At 35.9% G+C, this 12,439-nt stretch overlaps 1 protein-coding gene across 4 annotated transcripts in view; it reads right to left on the reverse strand.

The window, feature by feature from the left end:
- The window catches only part of RASA2 (RAS p21 protein activator 2), a 123,742-nt gene that overhangs the window by 19,903 nt on the left and 91,400 nt on the right, over nt 1-12,439 (reverse strand). The window contains exons 16-20 of one of the 4 annotated variants that reach the window (XM_045503453.1): nt 10,597-10,680; nt 9,888-9,965; nt 5,939-6,012; nt 5,294-5,400; nt 2,948-2,959 (exon numbers count right to left, since the gene is read on the reverse strand). In XM_045503453.1, coding sequence (XP_045359409.1) covers nt 2,948-2,959; nt 5,294-5,400; nt 5,939-6,012; nt 9,888-9,965; nt 10,597-10,680 — 355 coding nt within the window. Of the gene's footprint in view, nt 1-2,947; nt 2,960-5,290; nt 5,401-5,938; nt 6,013-9,887; nt 9,966-10,596; nt 10,681-12,439 lie in introns of all 4 variants that reach the window. The other 3 variants (XM_045503452.1, XM_045503455.1, XM_045503454.1) reach the window with 3 other exon arrangements.

Consider the following 12,439-nt stretch of genomic DNA (forward strand, 5'->3'; position numbering starts at 1 on the left):
GTAGTTGTACAAGCCCAAATCCTTGGAGTTATCCTTGACTTGCCTTTCTCTCTTGATAACTCATTCTTTAGCAAAACATCTGAGTACTATCATTCAAAAAGATCCAGAATGTGATCCATTTTTATCACCTCCATTGCTACCAACCGGTCCAAGCCATTATCTCTGTTCCCCTGAATTACTGCAATACCCCCTTTTTTTTTTTAATGTTTACTTATTTTTGAGAGAGAGAAAGAGTGTGAGTAAGGGAGGGGCAAAGAAAGAGAGGAAAGACAATCCCAAGCAGGCTCCGCACTGTCAGCACAGAGCCTGACATGGGACATGATAGAACGAAGCATGAGATCACGACCTGAGCCAAAATCAAGAGTTGGATGCTTAACTGACTGAGCCACTGAGTTGCCCCCTAGCCTCTTAACTAGTCTCCTTCCCCTTTCATTCTGTTCTCCATATGGCATAATGATTACTCCTATTAAAACATAAGTCTAATAATGTAATTCCTCTCCTTAAAGCTCTCCAATGCCTTTCCATCTTTGAATCAGAGTAAAAGTTTTAGAATGGCTCACAAAGCCCTAACATATCTAGCTTCTCCATGACCTCTTTGTTCTAAGTTCCTATGATTACCCTTTTATGCTTTCTTTCCCCACTAACCAGAAGAGCTTTCTCTTATCTCTTGAATACTCTAGGCATGCTTCTGTTTCAGGGCCTCTGTACTGGCTGCTGTTAACTACGCATCACTATTAACCCAGATTTCCACCTGACTTACTCTCTTATCATCTTTAGGTCTTTGCTCAAAATGTCATTTTCTTAGCGAAGCCCTCACTGGCTAGACTTTTTAATACTGCAACTCTCCTCATAACCCTATCATCCTCTATTCTCTTTACCTGCTTTATTTTTGTCTATCTCATTTATAATCATCCAATATAATACATATTTTTTTTATTTATCACTTTTAAGCTATGAAAATCCATAAGGGCAAACATTATGGTATGCTTTATTCACTACTGTTTTCTCCAGAGCCAAGGATCTGGCACACAGTAGGCACTCAATAAAATATTTATTGAATGAATGTATGACTGCAACAATGAAGTGTTCATTAGCTATCAAAGAAAAAATACTGCAGAACCCTGAGTGTAAAAATATGAACAGGTGAAAACCAAGTCAACCTAAATGTATTATTGAGATTTATGTTTAAAACACCACGTATGGGCGCCTGGGTGGTTCAGTTGGTTAAGCGTCTGACTTTGGCTCAGGTCATGATCTTGTGGTTCGTGAGTTTGAGCCCTGCATCAGGCTCTCTGCTGTTAGAACGAATCCTGCTTTGAATTCTCTGCCTCCCTCTCTTTCTGCACCTCCCCCACTCACTCTCTCAAAAATAAATACACATTAAAAAAAAAACCACCATCTAAGTTTCTTTTATATTGTTCGTAGATATATGAACTGGAACATTTGATATCACATGGAAGTTGTGTAGGCTATATGTATCTGTGTATATCAGGTCTCCAAGAGTAGACAATATCTAATCAAGTTTAGAGAACACAAGATGGAATTTCAGAGATGAACTTGCTAATAATCTATTATTAGTATTGTTGGTGGAAATTTAGAAACCAAGAGCAGTGGTTCCTAACGTAATTCAGATGGTAAGACATGGCATTCTTCGAAGAACACCATTTATTAAAAACATTTACTCCATGTATTAATGAAAGTAGTAAAAATATGGTCCCCCGACAGAGGCTCTTAAAGACTAGAGGAAGAGACAGACAAAAGTAAGGACCACACAGTGTGACAGGTGTTACTCCTAAGGTGATTAAAAAAGCACAATAAGGGAAAAGCTCAACTGAAGTGCCTAGAAGCTTATAAATGACTTCCATAAAGAGCTCATACTGGATCTGAGGCTTCAAAGACAACAAATCACACAGGTAAAGAAGGAAAGATGGGAACTTCTAGGAAGAGCACATGCAAAAGCACGAAGGTAAAAGAGCACAAGTTAAAGCAACTGCAGCAGCCAGTCTGGTGAAGCGCAGCTGAATGGCTGGATGAAAAAGGAAGAGACCGGAAGGTCAAGAACTCATTTGATTTCAGTATACAGCTAGAAAAACTTCTACTTATAGAAGATGACTATACTGCAACATAGCATATAAAACCAGATCACAAGCACACGTGCATAAAAAACTGTCAATATAATCATGACTGATTGCAGAGTGTCATACAGTCTCATTAATCTAGTTGTAATGAAGATAAGTTGTATACTATCTCTTGTTAGCATTTATGTAAACAGGCATCAAAAACTTAGTAACTTACTTAGGAAAAACCCTTAAAAATGAGAATTCTATTCATTCCTTTTCCAGTAAATTGGGAAAAGACTACTGTTTGATTCTAAGTGGCAGAAATATTTGATTCAGAATACTAGTGTCCATATTACAGAAAATTTGGGAGGCATTCTTTCACACACTAAAGTCATATAACAAGTGAACTAGCAGTCTTGGCTATCCAGAAACAGCAAAGAAATAGAAAGGTAAGCAAAACATTTGCTGAACAACCAGAGAAATCCAAAGCCCATGCATTTTCTTCAGAGAGCAAAGTCCTGAAGTCTTCCATCAAAGCCTTTTAATTTTAAGCATAATTTTAACAAACACAGTACCTGTTTCCTCAAAGTATATGTGTAGTAAAAAATGGAGCTGAGTGATGGAGGTGGGAGTGTGATGTTACGTTATGGTTCACTGACAGCACAAGAGATTTAAGGTAACAGCCTAAATATAAAAGGGATAGAGAAAAACCATATAAAGCAAAAAAAGGAACACAAAAAAGCACAGCAGTCCAAGGCATTTTAGCTGGGGAGTAAACAGCTGCACACACTCATAAGCGGCCCTGAAAACATCACTAAATCAAAGCACTACATAATAATTAATATTATCAATGGCAGCCGCAACTCATCTAGAAAATGTTCACTTACGTTCAATGAATTCTTTTTTAGAAGGCAGGGAAGCATGTAATACATTTTGGAAAAATCCATCAAAATAGTTAAAACAAAAAAAGCATGGATGCTTAAAACTGTACGCTTTGGTAAATAATCTTTAAACTTCACGTAAGAGAGCTTATTCCTCCAAAGTCATTCCAATAGGTTAAATTTCTTAGGGCCTGAAAACAATGTAATTTCTAAGTGTCTATTTTATACCTATGGCAGCCTAATCATTCTATAGAATTTTGTCCTCCTAGGATCACTAGCTAGAGCAGAGGTTCTTAAGAACTGTAGATGAACTCTGGATCTACAGACTCATTGAAATTATATGCAAAATTCTATGTCCAGTTTGTATGTGTATTTTTCTGGAGGAAAGAGGCCAAAGCTATCACCGGATTCTTAAAGGGCTAAACCCAAAAAAGACTTTAGAATACTAGTTTAGATTAGAAAATACTTTAAATGAGGAAAAAATAGCTAATTTATTCATGGAGAACAACTAACTTACCTTAAATTTTATTTCAATGTACTAACATAATTAGCTTATTATGACAGCTATTTTTTACAAAGCTGCTATGTATGTGAGAACATTTACTTAGTATTCAACATAAGCTGTAACTTCTAAAACATTCAAAACATATTTAGCTTAAAAAATGGTCTGCAAGGCTAAGGATGTAACGTGTTGCTCTTTATGCCATAACAAATTATGACTGACTATTGATATGCCATAACAAATTATGTGGGTGACAAATAAAAATGCCTTTGGTTTCTTATTAGTCATATGTAGTCATTCTGGTTGAGCCATAATAAGGAATTATGAAACAAGTTTTCTTATCACTTTACTCTTTAAGAATCTCCACAGAACCATTCTACTTAACTGAATCTACATTCTCTTGAAAGTATCCTATGGCTGTTGTTTTACCATTTCAGAATTTATAGCGGAAGCTCTCTGAACAGATCTTTACCCAACAGAGCTAATGGATTAACAGAGACTCTCCATGTCCTTGTGAAACATTAACGAATGATGCTCATGGGATGCTGAATGCTTGTGGTTGCTAGGTTACTATCTATTAAGCCTGTACTCTATTGTTTCCACTGGTTAGGCTGTTTTGTTTGCCAACACTGTTGGGTTTGTTTTCAAACCTGTTTAAGCCATTTTTCCATGTTCTAATTATAATTTACTTAAATATATGTAAAGTGACAAAATAAGTGCCCCTTACTAAGAGGTTTATTGTTTATTTGAAAATCAGGTGAGTGCTTTGAAAAACACCAAAAAAGGAGACCCACACCTGTATAAGCAAAGCTGATTTACATGGGGGTGAGACACCTGTAAAAGATTAGGGGTGACTATCATGAAATCTAATAAAATTCTGTACTTGGATTACTTTTCAAGTATTTAAATTTGGAAAAACTTTGTAGAAATCAACCAGAAAACTGATACATTATAGGTACATTTGCAAAATAAAGACAAAGGGAAACCCAATCTATAGATCCATATTCAAAGAAAAGATCTTGGTTCTCTACCAGAATATCTGGCAAACAAATATGTAAATATTTAAGATATGTATGCACATTTTTGTCTGTTTTAAAATGATTCTTCCTTTAACTGGCCTTTTTGGTTAAGTAAATTTCTTTGTATCCTGATCACCTTGAATAAATGGGTTCTATGGAATATGGTCCATGATTTAGATATTAAGTTCTTCTTGCTATGATACCAGCAGGAGCTAATGGCCTTCCGTGGATCATGTTTGACTCCAAGGGAATGAACTTAAAAGGTGGAGGTTTTAAGCACTGTGTCAGTCCACCGAAGGACAAACTTTGCTTCTCTGAATCCCTCAGAGATGGATTTCTTTATCCAAATAGCCCATTTGTGCTTTCTCAGGAAGTCAGTCACTAAAATTTCCATTTTGAAGTTAGCTTGGCCAAAAGACTAGAATGAATGTGGTAACTGTACAGGAATCACAATCTGTGGTGTGACTGTGGAAAAACTCTGGCTGATGTTATCCAGCAAACCACTGAAATACTCTCATTTATTAAGTATTGATTCTTACCAATTTGGCTCTGAGAGTTAAAGAAATTTCCAAGTTCTAGATGAATCCTGGGATTTACCAGGGATTTTTTTTTTTTTTTTTTAGACAACAGAGCATATGTGAGGAAAAAAATGGAATTTACATGGTGTCATTTGTCAAATATTTACTATATCGTTAGTGTGTGTGCATCACTGCGAGAAACTATCAACTACAGTAATAAAGTGAAAAGGTTCACTGGAGTTACATTAAGCAAAAAAGAAATCTTCACCGAGGACCAGGAAAAGACCCCACAATAAAGCATAAACACAACTACCTGGCTGTTTGTGGTAGGTGAGCTCTCTGCTTGTTAAGCAGAACCACCGTTTCTTGAAATTCTTTTTCCCAATCCGAGTTCTTCCCTGAGCTCTTTTATACATCTCACTGCCAAAACAACAGATGTAAAAATTTAGCTACAAATATTAAAGTAGTTCATCCAAAACAAAGAATTGTTCTTTGATTTTAAATGACATGAAAGGCTGAGTAAGATTGTATTACATATACAAAAATGTCTTTGTCATCCATAACTTTTGCATTTATTTTGGCCATGCTAAGGGAATAAAGTTTTTAACTAATTTAATATTTATAACTGTGCTATTCAGACCTAAAAGGGCCAAACTTACCTGAAGTTTCCCTTTAACTTCCGATGATAACACTACTTCAAGACTGAAGTTTTCAAAGTACTACTCTAATACCTGTAATTTCATTCTATTTGAAAAACTACTCGAGGAATGTATGGACAAGGAATCATGCCCATTTGGCATGAGGTTCATATGCTACTGTAACTTACCTGATGGATGTTACTTAGGCAGTTCTAAGATGGAACAAAACCCGGATTTCCTCACTTCCAGACTCCTGCTTTTTGTACTTACGTAACGTCTATACTGACACATGACTTTAATCTCTAAATTCATTAAATTACCCTTCTTTCAGGTGCACAGGCTCACTCGTACCACTGGACTCTTTAGTTTCAGTAGATGAAATTTCATCCAAGAACTAAACAGGGAAATGGGCAAAAATTATACTTTGTGATAACATACATCAAAAATTCAGTTATCTTAAATATCACTAATAATATTGTAAAGTTCTTTACTGAGGAATACATATAATTATAACTTCTAAAACAAAACACATATTTAATTGTACAGGAAATCCTAAGTTACACATTGGCTACGTATTTTAAAAAGTTTATTCTCAATTTACTTAAAACTCAGAATACATTTCTCTGTAAAAATAGCTCAATCTACGATCCCTAAACTATGACTCTGAAATCTATAAAGCTGTGAATAAAAAGAGTTGTTTTTGTTTTGTTTTTGATATACAGAAAACTCATTTGAGGGTACAACTTAACTTGAACTAGCAAAGGCTATTAATAGTATGTATTTATCCTACTTAGTGTGAATATTCACACACTGTACTATATAGTATGTTTGATTATGGGGTGCTACCCCGGGCCACACTAGGGTATAATATAATACACAGTATATACCTATTATCTTTTAAAATTCTGAAATATTTCTGGTCCCAAAGATTTTAGATATAGGATCGTGAACCTATATTTTAAGTCAGGGATAACCAAATTATGGTTCAGTGGGCCACATTCAACCTGCAGCCTGTTTTTGTAAGGCCTATGAGTTAAGAACAGTTTATATATATATATATATTTTTTTTTTTTTTTAATTTTTTTTTCAACGTTTATTTATTTTGGGGACAGAGAGAGACAGAGCATGAACGGGGGAGGGGCAGAGAGAGAGGGAGACACAGAATCGGAAACAGGCTCCAGGCTCTGAGCCATCAGCCCCGAGCCCGACGCGGGGCTCGAACTCACGGAACGCGAGATCGTGACCTGGCTGAAGTCGGACGCTTAACCGACTGCGCCACCCAGGCGCCCCAATATATTTTTAAAGGGCTGTAAAAACCAAAACAAAAATAAAAGCAGAGAAGAATATTTACTCTTTTATAGAAAAGACTTTGCTAACTTCTATTACATGTAACTGACTTTAGCCTGGAGAGATAGTACTCCATAATTATGACTTAAGTGTAACTGGGTTCTCTGGAATAACCTGGAAATCTAATCTCCATTTATAAACTTCCTAGGGGGAATGTGAGAACATGGTGGCTCAAGAACATTGGAGTACCCATCTCTAGCAATGGCAGGCCACCCCTGTGAAGAGCAGTTAGCTTCATGAATATGCTACCCTGACTGGTCAAGAGCTTCCTGGCATGCGGCTGTCTCTTTATGGGAAAAAGAAATTAGTATTTCAAGGAACAATCCTTGTTCTTAGAGAGGAATCCTACCATGCCCCATAAATGAACTACCTACTTGTTTAGTCCTTGCTTTTTCCTTTATACTTTTCTACATTGTCTCACGTGGGACAAAAAAACAAAACAAAACAAAACAAAACAAAACAAAACAAAACAAAACAAAACAAAACTTACATTCCAATAGGGATAACACTGAGGTACAAATGCCTAATCTAAAGTAGAATTGTGGGCAGTCATATTTTCTTAAGACTGGCTATAGACTGCCCACTAGAAGCCACACTTACAATTTTTTCTAATGTTTACTTCTAGCATGTAAGAAGGAAATCTTGGTAAGTAAAGGAACAAGAACAGTTTCTTTTGCATTATATGTGGTGATACAGAACAAGTACACAAGGGAACTAAAGAAGTGTCCTATCCTATCTCCAGTTCTCAAAGAGGGACTGTTCACTAACGGAGGGTCACAGACTTACTTAAATATTTCATTTCTCAGTATTTGCCTGAAGGCACTGATCTATTTACTTGAAAAATACTTATTATTTACTTATGACAATTATTACATCTAGTATTTGTTATATTTATATGGAGCTATGAGGTAAATACAATTATATCAAGTGAAAGAAAACACAATAATTAAGATGGACTACAGGCAGGGTGAATATAGGTATTTGCTCAGGTCCATCCCTGTCTACAGCTGTGATCCCAACATTATCCACGGTGTTCATTTTCACTCTTTAAAGTGTCGAGGTTTGCACACTAAATTATATAGTCACTCTGTTTATAGAACTATCCAGGTTACCCTTGCTAAACTCTGTGGGAATAGTACACCAATACAAAATGAGAAACTGGGCTTCAGAGGCTTCTACAATTTCTAGCAATGCATATACCCAGACTTAGTAAGTAAATAATAAAGAAAACTTAGATTAGGGCAAAATATCCTATGCTGGTTTAGGAGTCTAGAACCAAATCTGACATAGGAAATGTATTATGGTGATAGTCCAGGAGAATGTGAGTGGGTGACACAGGACAGACAGATCAGGAACAGGCTAAACTCCTGGGACCCTTAACTACTTTCTCCACTGACATTATCAACTCTACACATTCTGATTTTATCAAGGGGAAAAAAAAATCAGCTGCTACCATAACCTAGGTCAAAAAAGTGGGAAAACAACCCTAAAACAAAAGACAGTATATCATAATCTTGCCAACAAAAGTCTGCCTACGCTGTCCCACAGATGTTTCAACAATGTCCTACAAATAAAAGGGCAGTTTTTCCTCTGCCTATTCTTTTGAAAGGCTTTCTCCTCAAAAACCTTCAGTGATTGCTTAAAAAGACTTTGACTGAACTTGCACAATTCTAGATGAAAAATCCAACTGGTTTTATTTTTTAAAAAATCATCATTTTCATCTACTGACTCCCTATAAGAATTCTAAGCACACATACAAAAAAGTGCAAACATACACTTCATCAAAATATACTCCTGGCAGTCAACTATGAATCAATCATGCTGTAGAAATTGAGTGACATCTTTAAAATTTGGCCTAATTTTGATTCATTAAATCAAAATTGTGATAAATAAAATACAGTACTTCCTTCAAGCCAAGTTTAGATTACTTCAAAATAACTTTACAAATTTTAGGGTTTTACAATAATGCTACATTTCATTTAGAATGATTTAGAACTCAAGACTCAAGAAATCTGGGTGCCTGGGTGGCTCAGTTGGTTAAGCATCTGACTCAATTTTGACTCAGGTCATAATCTCACGGTTTGTGAGATCAAGCCCCATGTTGGGCTCTGTGTTGACAGTGCAAAGCCTGCTTGGGATTCTCTCTCTCCCTCTCTCTCTGCCCACCCACCAAAATAAATCAATAAGCTTAAAAAAAAAAAAAAAAAAAAAGACTCAAGGAATTACAGATCCTTTCAAAACATTCTCAGTTTCTAAGTACAGCAATTTTTGTATGTTATAAACCTCACGTTAGGATATTAAATAGTGTAGTCTTCTGTACATTTTAATTTACAGTAACTTGCCTTAAGTTACTACCATAAGCCTACTATATTTTATAAAATGGTTGATAATTCATGTATTTTTTTTACTATACATCAAGCATCATACTAAGCCTTTATCCCTAGATCAGAGGTTCTCAATCAGAAGCAATTTTGTCCTTCACAGAACTTTGGCAATGTTTACAGACATTTTTGACTGTCAAATCTAAAAGCATCCTACCAGCGTCTAATCGGTACAGGTCAAGGATACTGCTAAACAGCCTACAGAGGCACAAGACAGGCCCTCATAATCAAGAATTATCTGACCCAATTGTTGACAGTGCTGCTGGTAAGAAACACTAAATCTAGCTATTTGTCATTTGTGTTACTAAGACACTGGCAATAGCAGCTGTTGTTAAACATTTAGGTATTTCCATAGCTAGAAATCCCATAGTTTTTTACGGGAGAAGAAAGGAAGAAAAAGATAGCTTTTCTACATTTGATGTACAATTTAAACATTATTTTTTTAAACTGAGGGTTAACTTCTAGGAATAATATGAAATGCTATTTCCCCGATGCTATTATGATAAGAAATGTTACTATTCCCAGAGTAAAACAATCATACCTTTTTAACTGCTATAATATATCGTTCTTCTTGAAACATTTTGAAAAATTCACACATGAATGTCTCTTTGAAACTTGACTAAGAAAAAAAAACACACAGAATTCACATATGTTAAGTAGAGAACTAAGAATATAATGAACTGTATTTTTAAGCTGAGGATTAAGGCCTAAAAGGAATCAATCATATATTTCAAGAGAGTTATAGGACTTGGAGGGGGATTTCTTTCAACAGCTATTAGATGATATGGCACGAACAGATCAATAGAGGGTTCTTACATCTGTTCACTAGACTCTCTCCTCCACTTAGATATATTAGTTTAAATGAAACTTCTTTAACAGATGACTAAGACACAGCAGCTATCTAAAAGACAGCTACTGCATCTGTGTATGCGTATTTTAATTTGGAAGGGAATGAGTGAGAGAGAGGGATAAGGTATAATAACATTTAAAAGTGTGAATACAGGGGCGCCTGGGTGGCTTAGTCGGTTAAGCGTCTGATTCTTGATTTCAGCTCAGGTCATGATCCCAGGTGTGGAGCCTGCTTAAGAGTGTCTGTCTGTCTGTCTGTCTCTCTCTCACCCCCTCCCTCCCTCCGCCTCTCCAACTGCTCATGCATGTGCTTGCATTCTCTCTCTCTCTCTCAAACTTGAAAAAAAAAAAAAAAGCAACAACAGAAGTGTGACCACAAAGCAGAAGATGTAAAGACTTACCTTGCTTTTGGACAGACTTCCCCAGCTTCCCAATGTTTGAATGGTTTTTGAGATGAGAGTTAATGTTCTAATTGTCTGTGCATCCTAAAGAATGTAAAAGAGACACAAAACTGTTAAGTTTTTAGGAAACAGAATTTGTGTAAAAGGTAGAATAGAGTGAATAGGCTACGTTGCTTTAAAACAGTGATTCAAAAATGTTGATTCAAATCACTAATGTAGTAAAAATCTAGCTTATGATGGGCACAACTCACCAGTAGTATATATGTTGCTTTGCACAACATGGCAGGTTGGATTACCTAACAAATTGCACTCACTCTTGAAAGGTCAAGCAGGTCTACATTTTCTACATTGGAACTTAAAATGACAGTTTCCAAATTTTCTGTACTCCACCCACCTTCTAATCCTACTCAATAACAGATATAGCTTCTACAATCAATTATTTTCATCATGGAAGCAACGACCTAACTAAACTTAGGAAATGAGAAGTCACCTGGTTCATGTAGGATCTTAGCAGAGGATAACTACTTGGATCTGTTATCCAAGCTATTTTTTAGCCTGTCTACCAGAAAAAAGTAAATATAAGTAAAATTAATTAAACAGTTCCCTGATTAGTCCTTGTCTCCTTCCTTTTTTTTTTTTAACTGAAGTATAATTTACATATAGTGAAATGACCAGATTTTAAATGTACATAACCTAATGAGTTTCCACCAAAACATGTATCTGCATAACCAATTTCCTTATCACATAGAGAATATCTTTATTTTGGAGACTCAAATAAACAAGTATCTTCCACCAAAATTTACATACAGAAATGCTCTAGGTTTTTGGTTACATTCCTCAATATTTTAGAATTCCCACATTGGAAATAACAGTGAATGTGAAGGATAAGAGACGACAAAGATGTAAGGCAATCTGGAAAAAATGGAGCATCTGGGATATGATCATTATGATATATTTATGAAACAGTTACACACCTTATAGTTATTCAGAAATATTTCAGCTAGAACATGTAAGATTCCATTATATGTATAAAAGATCCCTAAAATTTTCTGCCTTTGAAGAATATAAGATTCTTAACAATGGCTAATAAACTGAATTTGAACTGAATTTCATCAAGATTTCCCTGTTCAAATTTGTTTTTTTTTTTTAAGTTTATTTATTTATTTTGAGAGAGAGAGAGACAGAAAGAGAGAGAGAGTGCAAGAGTTGAGAAGGGGCATAGAGAGAGAGAATTCCAAGCAGGCTCCATACCATCAGAACAGAGCCTGATGTGGGACTCGAATTCAAATCTGTGAGATCATGACCTGAGCCAAAATCAAGAGTCAGATGCTCAACTGAGCCACCCAGGTGTCCCCAAAAATTAGTGTTTTAAAAAAATTATTCAGGGGTGCCTGGGTGGCTCAGTTGGTTGAGCGTCTGACTCTTGATTTTGGCTCAGGTCATGATCCTAGGGTCATGGGACTGAGCCCTGCATCAGGCTCTGTGCTGAGTGTGGAGCCTGCTTGGGATTCTCTTTCTCTCTCCCCACCCCCCGCCCCCAACTCACACTCTCTTAAAAAAGAAAAAAAAAGAGTATTCATTCGTGTATATGTATACAAATGTACACGCTTAAATTTGTGTATATCTTTAAGCCACAGGTGTAAAAACTACATTTACCTATTTTTTAATCTTCTGCAATCTGATTTTCTTGTACTCTACTAAAACTGGCTTCTCAAAATTCGAAGAACTTCTAAATGTAAATCCAACAACCTTTAACTGGTTCCCCTCCCCAACCACTCTGTAACTTTCAATACTGGTCTTGACAATTCCATCACCCTGATGTCCCTGGGATTACTCCTTGCTC

This window comes from Leopardus geoffroyi, chromosome C2, assembly GCF_018350155.1.
Source record: "Leopardus geoffroyi isolate Oge1 chromosome C2, O.geoffroyi_Oge1_pat1.0, whole genome shotgun sequence".
Lineage (NCBI taxonomy): Eukaryota > Metazoa > Chordata > Mammalia > Carnivora > Felidae > Leopardus > Leopardus geoffroyi.